We start from the raw sequence: 15,915 nt of genomic DNA, 5'->3' as shown, positions 1-15,915 counted from the left end.
CTATACATCATGAGTGATTGACATTGGACATAGTAGAGGACTCCCATGGCTACTTCTTCTTGCCTCTTGAAAATTCTCCTTGCCCCTCTGAAATGCTACAGTCACATGGTTCTCACACCAGCATCTACTGCTTTGGCCCACATACTGCCTTAAATGTGTACCGAGAAAAATGTGAAAAAGGCAATGTGTGAACATATGGGTAAAGGCATTTGACAGGGAAGAGATATGAGCAGACAGAAGAAACTTAAGATCTGTTGTGATCCTAGGAAGAGGAGTACATTTCTTAGCAGTAGGATGTAGTCCTGGAAAGAGGACACAGCCGTTTTGGAGGGCCCGGAAGTCGAAGAACTTGGATTCCATTGTATTGTCAGTGGAGAGCCCCTGACCAGTTAGGATTAATTATATATCTGCTCTTCCTTACAATTAAATAATCCCAAATCCACGATCTTTTACCCCCTAGAAAACATTTCTAACACCTGTCCTTCCTGTTATTCCCCCACCCCATGTCTATTACCTTGTGTATTATTCTGTTGCTCTGATAAAATACCAAGACCAAGGCAATTTATTGAAAAATACAGTTAGTTATTTGGGCTTACAGTTCTAGAGGAATAAGAGTCCATCAAAGTGGGGAAGTGGAAGGCGTAGATGTATAGAGTCAACCAATAAGTGTGTTATAGGGCCTGCCCACTCACTGGCTTTGCCAATGCACAAAAGCAATAACAGGAAACTGAGAGTTCACACCCTTTACCATAAGCATGAAGCAGGGGGAGCAAACTGGAAGTGGTGGTATTTATTTAACCTCAAAACAAGTTCATAATTCTAAATGCCAGTGCTTACTTAGCAAACCAAGGTCTCCTGATAAGATCAGTGAGAAATGAATCATAAGCAGACATGGGTTGGAGGGGTCTCAGTAAGACTGAGGTGGAGAAAAATTTATTCCAAGCAATCAGACTTTTTATACACTTATCAGAAACAGGATATAATGGTAGCTTCCAGGATAAAATGGTGTTTGCAAGCTATACAAGGTACACAAGATCAATGCCTAAGACTAACTGCCCTGTCAAATTTCTATATGAGTCATTGACCTCCAAGGGACACAGAGAAAAAAAGGGGGACCTGAACACCTGCGGGAGTACTGTGGTTTCCTAGAAACTGAAAGACTCACATTGGCCTGGGAGCCACAGATTCTAACCTGAAAAATCTATGATTCATGCCTCTCAAGGAAGCTATTGCAGACCAACTTCATGATTTTCCAAACCCAATCACATACTTCCTCCAGCAAGACTAGAACCTCTAAACCTCTCCAAGGAGCAACACCAACTGGAGACCAAATGTTCAAATGCTGAGACTATGAGGGGTGTTTCTCGTTTAAACCACCACATCTTATCACAGCTTCTCCTCTATGTTTTCATTTTTGACTTTTGTCTGTCTACACTAGGACTAACCTTTCCATTGTAGTTAAACAACAAAACATACAGTGACCTTTAGTAACTTGTTGTGATACAAAGAAAGGGTGCAGTTTGCTCTCACGGCCTCCTTTTTATATTTAAAACATGAATGTTTGTTTGTTTGTTTGTTTGTTTGTTTGAGACAAGGTCCCACTATGTAGTTCTGGCTGGCCTCAAATTCACAAGAGATTCACATGCCTCTGCCTCCCAGTTCTGGGATTAAAGGTATGGAACACTACACTTGGCTAGAGCATAAATCCTTGATTGAACTAATTAATATCCAGGAGGGAAAGTCTCAATGACCCTAGAACTGTCTATACCACTGGGTGCGATTAATGAGGTACAACATATAGAGGGTACGTAAGTATCTATTATCAAAGAAAAATACCAATTATCAGTAATTACAGGCTGGATGAATTTGGATGCCAGGATGGGCAAACCATGGCAATAAAAGCCAAGACGCGGTGTTCTATATGAACAGATATAAAAGTATAGTGAGCTAGGCTCACAAAAATTAGAGACTTACTCCAACAACTTAGAAGAAATGTCTGTAAGAAAGAGTACAATTAATATTTTATTTTTATACTGTCCATCATAAATCACTAAGGTTTCTAAAAGACAACTATTAACGAAATTCAAATTACCAAAATGGAACATGACAAAATAAAAACAACACAATGCTAGGAAAATGCAATGACCTTTAAATCTGGCAAATATTCCCACAAAGCCCACATTGGCTGAGAAGTTGTGTAGATTGATAAAAAGTGTTTTATTATGAATCCAAATTCCCTCAGTGCTTAGATGGGGTGTGGGGGGGGATCACATATACGTGTCCAGGAGAGACTATTTGTGAAAGGGCAGTCCAGTTGCAGCAAGAGAACCAAGCAATTTGGAGTCATCAATACCATGAGATGACCTCTAAGAATAGCAGCAGTGGTGAAAGAGAGGCAGCGGGAGCCTGGAAGTTAGGCAGTGTGTGCTGCAGAGGGTGGAGCCAGACAAGTGACCCAAGCCCTTGAGAAGAGCTCAGAAGGTCTCGAATGTATCACAGACATTGGATATTGCGTTGTTTACACTGTTGGTGAAACTTTTAAAGTTGTATGATTTATATTGTGAAGTTAGTATTAACATGCTGTCTTGGGGATAAATGAGGAAGGAAAGGTTCTGAGTGAAAAGCAATGTGTTTACATGTCAAGTTGACAAAGGTTCAGTTGTGATGGCTAGTATTTCAACTTGACACAAGGTAGAATCATCAAAGAGGAAAGAACCTCACTAGAGAAAATGCCTCCATAAGATCAGGCTATAGGCAAGCCTGTAAGGCATTTTATGAATTAGTAATTGATGGGAATAGAGTCAATCTTGAGATGGTAGCCTTGGTGCTAAGAGAAAGCAATGGGGATCAGGCCAGTAAGCAGCACTCTCCATGAACTCTGCTTTAGCCCCTGACTCCATGTTCTTGTCCTGCTTAAGTTCCTGCCCTCAGTGCCTTTGATGATAAACTGGAATGTGGAAATGTGAGTGAAATAAACCCTTTCCTCCCCAAATTGCTTTTTTGTTACGGTGTTTTATCACATTAGTAACCCTAACAACAACAACAACAACAAAATCCATGCAATGACCCATGGCTGTGGCTAAATTCTGATGCAAATCTACTGCCAGACCCACTTCCTAGCCAAGAATATCATGATTTTGCAGGCAAACCAAATACTGCTCTTAGTGCATAAATGAACAGCTGATAAGAGACTCAATTCTCATTGCAAAATACAAGCTTCTTCCTCGACATTTAGCCACTGTAAAAACAGCAAACCTTCCCTTAGGCCACAAGGTTAATGTCAACTATCCCTCAGGCAGAACTAACTCATCTTAGCAGGAAAGACCAATCCTTTCAGAAACAGTGAGCTGTTTTCTTCCTTTTCTAACTAAACTTGATTTTTGCAAAACTTTGATATTTTACTTTATTGTTTACTAACTCTGTGTGTGTGTGTGTGTGTGTGTGTGTGTGCGCGCGCGCGCGCGCGCGTGCGCGCGGGGGGGGGTATATAGGGTTTTATTCATGTGACAGCAATGTCTAAGGCTGGAAGAGAGCATCAGATCCCATAAAGCTGGACTTACAGATAGCTGTTGACTGTTCACTATGGGTGCTGGGAACCAAACCCCAGTTATCCCCAAGAGCAGCAGATGCTCTTAACCACTTTGTCTCTCCAATCCCTGCACTCAGATCTTAAAGCTTGTCAAATCAAACCTTTCTTGTCCACATACTTGCCAAAATTTCCCCCAAATCCAGCTCACCTTGGCATGTCCTCCTCTGACTGCTCTCCCAAACACAACAGTTGCAAAACTAGTGTCCAGATGTCCATGACTTCTCACAGAACCTACTCAAAAAACATTGAGCCTTTCTCCTTGAAATGCTAATGTTGGTGACATTTTTAGGCAATATCCACACTGATGTGGGGTGTGTACTTGTCACAGCCACACAGCTGTCCTCCTCCATTCCTACCCAACCAGCAGAGCCCATGATATCCTGAATCTCTTCTTTGTGTGAGGCCTCCTGTATCAGAAGAAGATTGGGACACAGAACGCAAATCCCTGTGAAGTATCACTGTGAGAAACAAAGCTTCCTCAGAGAACAGGTTGGCAGTTCTGTACAAGGCTAAACTATTTTTTTTTAATATGCTGGGGAGAGGAATGCGTCTATATGTTTGTGTGCCTATTTTGTGACCATGCTCATCTGATGTGTGTGCATGTGGAGGACTGAAGTTGACTCCAGGGGTTGGTCTTTTGTTGTCCCCCTTTCTTTTATTCCAAAAATGATCTTTCACTGAACCTAGAGCTTGTCATTTCAGCTAGACTGGTTGGCCAGTGAACTCCAGAGGTCCTGCTGTCTTAGCCCTCTCCACTGGTGAGCTTTCAGATACAGGGCACCACACATGGGTTTTGCATGAGTGGTAGAGATCTGAACTCAAATATGAACATTTCTACAGGAAGCACATTTCCACCTGAGCCATCTTCCCAGCTCCTACAACACTTGCTACAAGAACATAGTTTATTTGACTTAAAACTCCTACTCTGGTTCACACAAGAGAAATGAGTAAGTTACGCAAACTGGAAGCAGTTGTTTCCAGTGGTTCACTAATAACAATCACTGACTAGAAACACTCCACCTGTCCTGGATAAGTATCAGTATTTCCACAGCACAGAATATTGCTCAGGTTCTACTCTTCAGTAGCAACAAGATGTACAATGGCATTATGTGACATTCTAGAAGAGGAAAATCACAGAGAGGGAATCCAGACCAGTGTTGTCAGGGACTATATGAGTATAAGGCATGAATGAACTTTGCAAGGTGTTAGAATTGTTCTAGCTCTTCATTATAATGTTGGTTATAGGGATATGTGTTTTCCAAAAATGTGAGAACTATAAAATTTTACCATAGATGATTCACACCCAAATAATCCAAGTTTTAAAAAAACCTTTAAAATATTAATATGAAACCATAAAGTACAGAACAAGAAATGAATAAGAAATATGCATCTATATCTATATTGAGAATGGATTCTATAAATACATTTCGAATGGAGGCCAAGTTATTGAAAATAACACTGACACAATTGGAATGATACTTTTTCTGGACAGAGAAGGTACGAAGCTTATTTTATGTCCGCTTAAAACACATTTTTGCTATAATTATTAATATGGTGTGAATTCATAGGACAAAAAAGAAGCTACTTTTATTTCTTATATAATTTCTCCATCAAGATTTATGCCAGCAGGGCAATATCTTTCATTTCACACTTGACTCTTCACAGCCTAGTTGGGAAAGCTATCATTTTTCCTCCAGAATATTTTAGGATAGTCTATATCACTAAGGATGTCGCTTGAGGCTTAGAAAATTTTCATATTTCTCTTGGGCACATATGCCAACATTGTTGCTGATGTTCTTCTGCAAGGAGACCTAACTCTGCCTAATTTTAATTGGGACATTGGCCCCATTCCTCCAGTTGACTAATGTCACTTCCATAGAGTCCATTCATATCTCTTCTGTCATGAAAAAGCTGAAATTACTCTTATTTTGCCTCTATGTCGTGTATCTGAGTGATGGAAAGGAGGCAAGAAGGAGATGGACAGAGAGGAAGGTTTATGAAATTGATGTTTCTAAAGTAAGTTTGGAAGAGCAGTATTCAGGTGAGAGATGACTCTCTACTGAATATGTTCCTGGAACAATAGCTTCTTTTGCAATGCTCTCCTTTAGCCAGGTACGCCTGCTCCCATATTGAGTTCAGAGCAGCTTCAGATTACCAGCATGGCTGTCATAAGATTAGGCCCACTGGCATTTCTTTGTTCAAGAAAGGAAAGGCTAACAAGGCTCAGGAGGGATTCAGAAGGCACTCATTAGGCCCAACCCCTCTGACGTTTCTTTGGAGATATGGCTGCCCTTAAGTTGTTCCTGCTCCTTTAGATAGATCCTTACCTAAGCTCCTGAAAGTAACCCCAAGTAAACTTGGGTTTCATCAAATGCATTTAAGGTAGAATCATTTCTTTGGTGCCCTTCCTGGGGTGAATAAATATCTTTTCATATCTCCTTAGGAAAAGTTAAGCCAATACACGTATATCTTTTGTTGTCCTGTAAATACATGTCATCTGATTATGAATACATTAGAATGTGTTTTCAACTGAAGATGTTTTATAATGAATGTATCAATTACAGTTTGTTGGTACCATTCCACTTGGATACCTACCAGATACTTTGTCACATGGTTTAGCTACATTCCTAAGTGGAGGTTGAGAGCATGATCTGAGCATAGAGCTTAACATTCAATGAACATTGACTGAGCAACCACCAGCCTGTGTCTTAAACGTGCCCTTGATAGTATGGCAGCACGTGTGGTATGTCTATGAGGGCATGCCTCTTGGTATCCCCATCAGATTAATGGACAAAAGAACCTCAGATAATGTTCCATGCATTGCCCAGAAATACAATGAAACGCACTCTGCACCTCTGGATAGATGGTCAGTTTGTCTAGCTATACAACCTGCATGTGTAAAGCCACCGTTACTACTTTAGGCCCTACAGTGAAGAAACCATAAGACGTGAAGGTTGAGAAGAGGGCCTGAGCCCCCACTGTGTCCCAGGACAGTTGAGGACCACCTCCATCAAACAGTCTACAGAGATCTTGACACATCACTTGAGACCTTGGCTGTGCTTAACAAAATGCCACAAATACCTTCCCCAGCAGTGAGGCACCCCAGAAGCAGCAGGGAGTAAAGAAATCCAATGTGCAACCTACTCCTCCAGGCCTCAGAGATCTGGGAAGTTGGCTGTGGGAGGCAGTGAGGCGGGCCACCCCTGTCACTGGCAGCTGTGCCATCCTTCTCTGCATGCAGGGAGGGAATGGTACAAGCAGCTCTTGCACCCACACTTTAGCAAAACTGGACTAAATATAGCCACCTTTTTTTCTCTTATGAGCCAGTTCAGGGAGGGCGGTACTGTTCCATTCCACTTCAGAACCAGGCAGGAACCAGCATGATATACAGGAGCAGAACTTCTCTCATTTGCTCCTATGGCTTCCAAAGAGCCATATATATGCAAGGTCCAAATGGACTAGAGAGTGTTGAAGTTCTACATAGCAAATGACAGTGCCCTTAACAAAAGGAATATGCTAAAGTAGACTCAGATGTACTTTCTTGAACTTTCTTGTCCATAGGAAACAACCAGACTACTAGCATTTGGAAGAAACCCCTTTTGGAAGCACACATTATACATACATGTTCCATGCCCTTTACCCACGACCACACCCATAAATCCTAATGAAAGGCTCACTCAATGCTGCTACTCCTCCATTAGCCTGTCCCTAAATGCCCCATTTGTTCTCAGACCTCCCACGTTATCGTTGCTTGTAGTTTTATTTAGCACTTACAGCACTCTGTCTATTGGGTTTCTCTCTTTCACCAAATTGTAGGTAGGGGAGGAGGAGATGGGAACAGAGAGGCTCAGGCCTCTTCCTTATTAATTCTGCCACTATATCTGCCCTAGTTCTTTCCACAAGGACAGCATCTCATATCCATTGCCAGAAATAGGAAACCTATCTAAAGACCCTCTTTCTCCTAATGAATAAAAGACATAGCACCTTCAAAGTTTAAGGCTTTATACCCCCGATGGCTTCTCGATGACATGTCACCACAGCAGCTACCATGACTCAGCGCTTCACTCAATTCTACCGGTAAAGGTTTCCAGAATTTCCCTATCTCTATTCCAGCCCTTGTGCATTCTGGCCTATGAGAACAGCAAAGCGATTGAGGAAGACAGGGTAAGATGAAAGAGATGAGTAAAGCCTGAGCTATGTAAGGCAACCATGGGATTAGACCAAGCCCTGTTTGAAGCAGGCTGCAAGAGCTATGGGAGTGGCAAGGACCGCTGCCACATTGAGTTTCCTATCCCAGTTTTGAGGCCTCTTATTCATGTAGTCACTCCCTAGGAACTTTCAATGATGAGTAACCAGTCCACGGTTCTTATTTCCAAACACAGTGGTCAAGAGGAGCTGATGAGGCAGGTAAATCAGATCTGATGAGCTAGAAAATAAAATGAAATTAAGCAAAAAGGGAAGAGGAGGAGAAGGAGGAAAAGGAGGAGAGGGAGGAGGAGGAAGAGGAGGAGGAGGAGGAGGAATAGGAGGAGGAGGAATAGGAGAAGGAGGAGGAGGAATAGGAGGAGGAGGAGGAGGAATAGGAGGAGGAGGAGGAGGAGGTGGAGGAGAGGAACCATTAATGGCATTTGTAGTGGAAGAGTGCCATGGACTGGGCTCAGTCGTCCCCTCTCAATCTGTGGGAATCAGGGTTCCGGCAGGTGTGCATGGAGTCGGCGAGAATTGACAAACAGACACAAACACGAGAGAGTGGGAACATTTGGATTGAGACACCCATCGTCTCACTGCTTCTACAGGTAGACAGTGTTGGAAATTCCTCAACATGGTGGCCAGTATAGGATTCAAATAACTCATAATCACATCCGGTAACTTACCGAACTCTCATTCACGCATTCATTCAGAGAGCACACATTGGCTAGACATAAGACAGAATGAAAAGGGAGTTATAAAAGTCTTGGTGGAATAGCACAATGGCAAAGAAGCCTCTTGTCCATTGCATGGAGCAGAGGGTTTCATCAAAATGCTTCTGGTCTCTCTCCTCATCCTCTTGCAGGGATAAAAATAGAGGATAGTAATCTTATGTGCATGCCTCTGGGAGCCACAGGGCACAGGCTTCAGCAGGAAGCTGTGGATGTCATTTCTTTCTGCTTTAAGGCTGTGTATGAGGGGTGGAGCCTCTACAAGGGTGAGTTCACCCAAAGAGCAGTATGAACATGCTCACTGACTAAATGACTCAGAGTCTGAAAGGTGACCCAAGATGATCGCTTGTGATAAAGGTGGTATTGTTATTCCTTTCTAGGGGCTTCGTTCTTAAACCAAGGTGGGTAGGGTAAGCATTTATTAGGTTTCCAAACCCAGTATCCCATGGCTTCGACAAGTGCCTATTCTCTTCCTCTTTCCCAGCTGTTAGTTAGCCTTTCAAGAGGCTCATTCCAGAAAAACTACAGACTCTGAACGCTGAATGGGTAGTAAGATGTCATTAGACAGACTAGTATAATCAATTAAGAACAACAACTCAGATCATAAACGTCACTTAGAGCACACAGCTTTCCACTTGAAATACTTTGCTGGACAGGAGGGGGAGCTTCTAGTGCTGAAAATTGGAACTCATCTTCTTGCCATTTAAGAAGAGCTATTCTGTTTGCCCTGCTGTAGAAACACTAAGAGCAGGCTGCTCACTCCTCTTAAAACAAAACAAATAAAACACAAAAACAAAACAAAACAACAACAAAATCCACCAAGGAGATAAATCCTTCTCTAGCTCTGTGAAACATGCACTTATTCATGAAACAACTGCTGCCTCCTAAGTTCCAGGCACTGCTCATAGAATACAGAGACAATGATAACCCTACCTCTAGTGGATCAGTATTTCTGGATCTACATTTCCCCCTCTCCCTATAATAGTACAACTAATTCTGAAGGTCAGAATCACATCAGTGAGTAGAGTTGCCTTCATGTTGTATGCATGGAGAGCAGATGACTAGAGATTCTTCCTTTAAAAATATTCATCATGACCATACAACCTCAGCACAATGCAGACTGTAAGAGGATATTCTATCCCATGTTTGAAAAGCACATGTATGGGAGCAGGTACAGAAATAAAAGCACTCATAATTCTACCCTGCAAATTGTCATCTTTCATTAATTCATTCATTCATTCATTCATTCATTCATTCACAGAGGGTACACACTGGGCTAAACACAAGACCTAAACATAACACATGAAAACCTAAGGTAATTATGTAAAAGTTCAGGCACCCATAAATGAAAAACAAAGCAAACGCCACGGTTATGGCTAATAAACAAATAGAATTTTCTTAAATTCAATGTAATATGTATGTATGTATGTATGTACATGCATCACAGTAGTTATAAAACAGTAAACAAAGGACCCCAATTTCCACCTTAAATAGGAAGCCACACATTCAGCAAAATGAGTAAGTGCCCTACTTGCAATTAACGTTTTTACAAGTTCAAATTTACTTAAAAGGAGGGTTACACATTATAAAAACCTTCTAATTTGTTGCTAATTAGAGAACGTGGCTGGCATGAATAAGTAAAAAGTTAAAGTGTAAAACAGGTGCTAAACAGTAGACCTTTTTTATAGGGGAGGAATGACAGAGAGAATAAGGAACATTCATAGATAGCCTGTGTTCCAGGCACCCTTCTATAAAATCTGTTTTCTACTACACTGTTCCCAAAACAGTACCAAGTCCATTTTTTCTTCCAGATATAGACACAAAGGCTCAGATATTATTATATGCTATATTTCCTTTCAAGTTGCTCTAATAAAATTCTTCTTTCCTCGACTCACTATTTCTCAGCGAACATACATAAACTGGTCACTATTTGATCTTGACCTGTGATTCTGTACATGATGGTCACATGGGTTAGGAAATTTAGTCTCCTGATGATCTCAGGGCACAAAACTCTGAAGTAGTAGCACTGGGTACTGTTTCCTAAATCTCAAATGAGCACTAACAGGGCAATGCCATTCTCAGCAGGAGAAGAAAACAGTAGTTTTGAGACTTCAAACATGAGGGCTGAGGGGGGCCTTAAAACTTCCCATCTGTGGCATTTGGACAACTAAGACGACCTCAGGCACCCTTATGGAGTCAGTTTTAAGAGTTCCCCGAATGTCTGTTGTGCAATCCACAGGCAGTTTTTGAGGGCATGCTATGAAGCACGTTCCATGCTACTGCTTGGCAAATCGGAGTGTTTGGTCTCAGTCTCCCAGTGCTTCAGATTCCAGTGAGAGACATATTAAGTGTGATATGTGTACATTTAGGCACTGGTGCTAGGGAATATGAGAGCAGGAGGTCCCCATGGCTTGCAAAGGCAGAAGAGCTGGAAGGTCTAGACTGAGCTTCTACAGGAAATTATGTCTTCCGGGCCTCAGCGAAGTAACCAGGATGGGACTACTTCATCCTGAAAGAACTACAGACAGGAATCCATTCCAGGGAAAGTTTAAAACACTTCCTTCACCTGTCTACTTCAGTCCTCATTGTCCTTCAAACCTAGGTACTCTGTTTATTACACAGACTTTTCAATCAAGGAATCCATTAGAAAATAAAATAAGCTCTTTGAAGTCTACAAACACTTTCAGAGTCCTTGTTTTTGTAAGGCTAGGCTTTACTGATGCAAACCTCACCAGGCAAGAAATATGACTAATTCTATTCTATACTTCTCAGAGTGAACAGCAAATTATCTTTAAGAACACTGTGGACTGCCAAGTGGGAGGGAGTAGCCTTTACTAGGGGGACACAAAAGGGAGATCAAAATTAATGTTACCTGATGTGGTGAGGTGGAAGGGTGGTGGAAGATAAAAAGACTTGTTCTCAACTTTCACTGATTGATTTTATGTTGGCTTTCTGTTTCTGTGGCAGCTCTATCATCTCTGTCTGTCTGTCTGTCTATCTATCTATCTATCTATCTATCTATCTATCTATCTATCTATCTATCTATCTATCTATCTATCATTATCTGTTATCTACCAAACTACCTACATACTTTTCTACCTGAGAGAAGGGTAGAGGGGTGTGTGTTGGGGAGGTGGACATTTTTCCTGGCATAGTTGGAAAAGCTGAAAGTAGAGACATCTAGCTAAGAGGCTCTGATCCTGAGATCACCCAGAGTCAGTCCTGAGTTTACAGGTGTTGAGTGTGTGAGTTGGACCCTTGCTACTTCAAGTAAAGGGCCAGGGTATTTATTTCATTTGCTGTCTCCTGAGGCAGAGAGGTGAGGCAGAAGCAAGAAACCCTCTGGGTTTTTCTTCTCTGTAGCCTCCAAGGAACCAGCTCATTTCCCTTTGGCAAGCAGCCTGATGTTGCTGGCAACCACGCCTTCCTTTTCCTGCTTCAGGTCCCCTCTAACCCTAAGTGCACTCGGGAACCATAATTCTGGAAGTGAAGGTAGGCTCCCTTTATAATCCTACACTCGTTTCACTTTATCTCATCATAGAAGTATGAGACCTCTAATTTGACACCAGAAACCCTCCTGCTACACATGCCCTCCCATCCATCTCCCCCGGTCATATCCCCGGACCTACCCTGAACAAAAAGTCTGTCCTCTAAAGTAAGTGAAAGTGACGTGGAAAACTCCAATCCCTCAAAATTTGCCTGACCCAACTCTTAACCGGAAAGTACAACACAGGCAGGGCTGTGCAATCAAAATGGCAAACTCGAAGTCCAAAATTATACAAGGAAATAGGAAGGCAGTCTTCAAAGGAAAGAATTTCCCAATCCAAGCGGCTGACTTACACTGATTCTGTGAACTTTGCTAACCCCTAGGCAGGACTATACAGAAGCAGATGTAAAGACAGCCCCATCCTAGGGGCATGTCTTCTGCAGCCACTGCTGGTTACACACAGCGAGGGGTCCTCGACCCAATGGCAGTCGAAGCTTCTGGATGACGCACCTGGCTAGAGTCCTTTCCCACGTGTGGGTGGCCAAGCGTGCATCCCCAGCAATGTGGCCACCCAGCCTACCTTGGCTGGAGGGGAAGGGAAAGGGCAAGTCAGGGCTATTCCCTCGCGCTGGACTTCCCGGCTGTCCACCCATTTCCATCACAAAGCTGAGGACTGGGAGCGCTCTTTTTTCACCTTCTGCCCTGAAGTCCTGCTCACCTACACCTCTCTCAAAGGCAAATGAAGCAGGTGCCTCCTGGCCTTGCAAGGCTCAGGTGTGCGCCAAGTGGTACAAGGGAGAAGGGGCCCGCTTGCCGCCACCCCCTTTTCTCTCCTCCCCACCGGAGCCAAGCTTCATCAGGGATGTGTGGATTGGAGTGCGCGGGTTAAGAGGGAGCTTAAAACGCCCCAAGCGTCCCTTACCTTCCACAGCCATTCTCTCAGAGCTTGCCTAACGCATGCATAATTTTCTTGGCCGAGGTACTCCTCCTGCCCCGCGCTCCCCCCTCCCCTTGCTTTCGCCTAAATATTCTGCGCTCATCTGCTCCAGGACCAACCTGCTGCGGTCACGCAAAGCGAACAGCCAGCTCCTGCTCCGCGCGAGGCGGCATGGGAGTTGTAGTCCGTTCTTGCACAACCTCCCAACCCCCTCGAAGCCTCCCATTTGTCCCGTGCAGCTCGATTTCGCCACCACAGTAGGATCATATATCTAGATTCTGTGACATAGGACTGACTACTTGCTCTTCTACGGACCTCGAGAGGGAACCCCGAGAGTGATGGATGACATTTGGGAGGACTACATCTCCCAGACTGTCGTGCTCCTAGTTTCTTTCAGCTTTGAGAGAACTCTTGATTGAGACCTTAGCTGTCAATTAGAAGCTTTTAGGCACCTAGCAGTCTTTGGGAGAGAGACAGCAGGGCAGTGGACTTGGCGGGCCACTGGACTCTGGGCGTACTGGATCAGTGAGGAGCAGATGCGCTGGGGATGCTTGTGGCAGTCCCTCTGGGCCAGAGACTTACTCCACAAGGTGCAGTTAAAACTTGTTCTCAGTTATCCTGAAATATTTGGAGGTGGTGAGATGTCCCTCCAGGAGAAACAGCTGACTTCTGAACCTCTTGATTGTTCACAGAGTTAAATACTGACGAGGGTAGGATGGCTTTAAAATCTTCCAAAGACAATATCCTAATGAGGCTGCTAAGATTATATTTGCAGGGCATCAGAGCATGGGATAGCTGGATTCCAAAGTGAGAGGCTGTCAACTTTCCTGGCTAGGGTGTCCCTTGGCTGCCTGTGATAGAGTCTTAACACTCTACACAGTTCAGTTGCTTTCCACCTCTGAACCTATGATCTTCCTGTGGTGCTGTCTGGTACAATTTTAAATACACACATACTACATACTACATACCACATACTACATACATACATACATACATACATACATACATACATACATACATACAAAGAGAGAATCACGTGTATGACAGAAACTCCCTGTCGCTCCACTGGAGTTCCTGCCTGGCTACAGGAGGTGGCCTCTTCAGGTTCCATATACCCAATGCGTTGAGTCATACCTAAGAACACCCCACTGATTCTTCGGCACCTCCTTTATCCCAAATCCAGAGTCTCTGTCTCTTCCTGAAGATGCTCCTTACCTCCTACCCCATCAGTTGCAGATTTCCATTCATTCTTATGGCCATCCAGCCATTCCCCTGCCCCTCCCTGCACCCAACCTCTTGCCTCCCACTCCCCTCCTGATCCCCACTCTATCCAGTTCCCTTTCTCCATCTGTCTTCTACAACCATTCCATTCCCCCTTCCAAGTGTTTTCCTGACCAGCATCCTTGGGTCTCTGGACTGTAGCATGAGCATCCTGTATTTTTTTATTAATCACTTTATTCATTTATATTTGAAATTATATCCCCCTTCCCAGTTACCCCTCTGCAAAGCCCCTATCCCATCCTCCCTTTCCCCCATCCCCTTTACCTCTATGAGGGAGCTCTTCCATACACTCACGCACTCCTGCCTCACTGTTCTAGCATACCCCTACACTGGGACATCAAGTCTCCACAGGACCCAGGGCCTCCCTGCCCATTGATGTCAGATAAGGCCATCCTCTGCTACATATGTGGCTGGACCCATGGGAGCTATTTGTACTCTTTGGCTGGTGGCTTAGTCCCTGGGAGCTCCGTGTGGTTTAGTTAACTGATATTGTTCTTACAATGGTGCTGCAATCCCCTTCAGCTCTTCCAGTCCTTCCCTCTAGCTCTTCCATTGGGGTCCCTGGGCTCAGTCTCAGATGGTTGGCTGTGAGTATCTGCATCTGTATTGGTCAGGTGCTGGTAGAATATCTCAAGGAACAGCCCTACCAGGTTCCTGTCAGCAAAAGCTTCTTTATGTAAGCAATAGTGTGGGGGGTTAGTGTCTGCAGATGGGATGGATCCCTAGGTAGGGCAGTCTCTAGATGACCTGTCCTTCAGTATCTGTTCTATTTTTTTTTTTTGTCCCTGTCTTTCCTATAGACAGGAACATTTCTGGGTTAAAAATTTGACAGACCATCCTGTATTTTATGGCTAATATCCACTTATAAGTGAATACATACACATAACCTTTTGGAATTGAGTTACCTCACTCAGGATGATATTCTCAAAATCCATCCAGCCTGCAAAATTCATGATGTCTTTGTTTCTCCTAGCTGAATAGTATTCCAATTTGTAGATGTAACACATTTTCTTTACCTATTTTTCAGTTAAGAGACACCTAGGTTGTTTCCATTTTTTTTTTTTTTTGGTTATTATGAATGAAGCTGCTATGAACATAGTTAAGTAAGTGTCTATTTGGGATGGTGGATCAGATTTTGGGTATATGCCCAGAAGTGGTATAGCTGGGTCTTCAGGTAGAACTATCCCCAGTTTTCTAAGAAAATGCCAAATTGCTTTCCAAAGGGGTTGTACACGTTTGCACTTCCACCAACAATGAAGGAGTGTTCCCCTTGTCTCACATCTTCTCACGCATGTGTTGTCACTTGAGTTTTTGATCTTAGCCATTCTGATGGGTGTAAGATGTAAACTCGGAGTTGTTTTGATTTGCATTTCCCTGATGACTAAAGAATTAGAATTTAAAAAAAAATGCGTCTCAGCCATTTGGGATTCCCCTGTTGAGAATTCTTTTCAGCTTGGGACCCCATATTTACTTGCGTTGACTTGTTGGTGTCCAACTTCTTGAGTTCCTTATAAATTTTGGATATTAGCATTCTGTCAGGCCTGGGGTTGGTGAACACCCTTTGCCAATCTTATTCGTCCAGATGCTGAGGCCTATTAAGGAGCCTGAGCCTTTGCTCCAGTTTAGAGACCTGTCTTGTTCACTTCAGTACTGGCGTAACTCAGCACTACCTGCTTAAACCTGCCTCTGCCTAGCTACCGCT

General features: G+C 43.3%; 1 protein-coding gene across 2 annotated transcripts in view; it reads right to left on the bottom strand.

The window, feature by feature from the left end:
- Samd12 (sterile alpha motif domain containing 12) overlaps positions 1-12,993 on the bottom strand; it is a 454,418-nt gene extending 441,425 nt beyond the window's left edge. For both annotated transcript variants that reach the window (XM_021183955.3, XM_021183956.2), the window contains exon 1: positions 12,918-12,993. In XM_021183955.3, coding sequence (XP_021039614.1) covers positions 12,918-12,930 — 13 coding nt within the window. In that variant the 5' untranslated portion in view covers positions 12,931-12,993. The remainder of the gene's footprint in view (positions 1-12,917) is intronic.
- Positions 12,994-15,915: the final 2,922 nt, after the last annotated feature.

The sequence above is a fragment of the Mus caroli genome, unplaced genomic scaffold (assembly GCF_978045245.1).
Source record: "Mus caroli unplaced genomic scaffold, Mus_caroli_1 scaffold_16, whole genome shotgun sequence".
NCBI lineage: Eukaryota > Metazoa > Chordata > Mammalia > Rodentia > Muridae > Mus > Mus caroli.
This window is presented reverse-complemented; position numbering and strand designations above follow the sequence as displayed.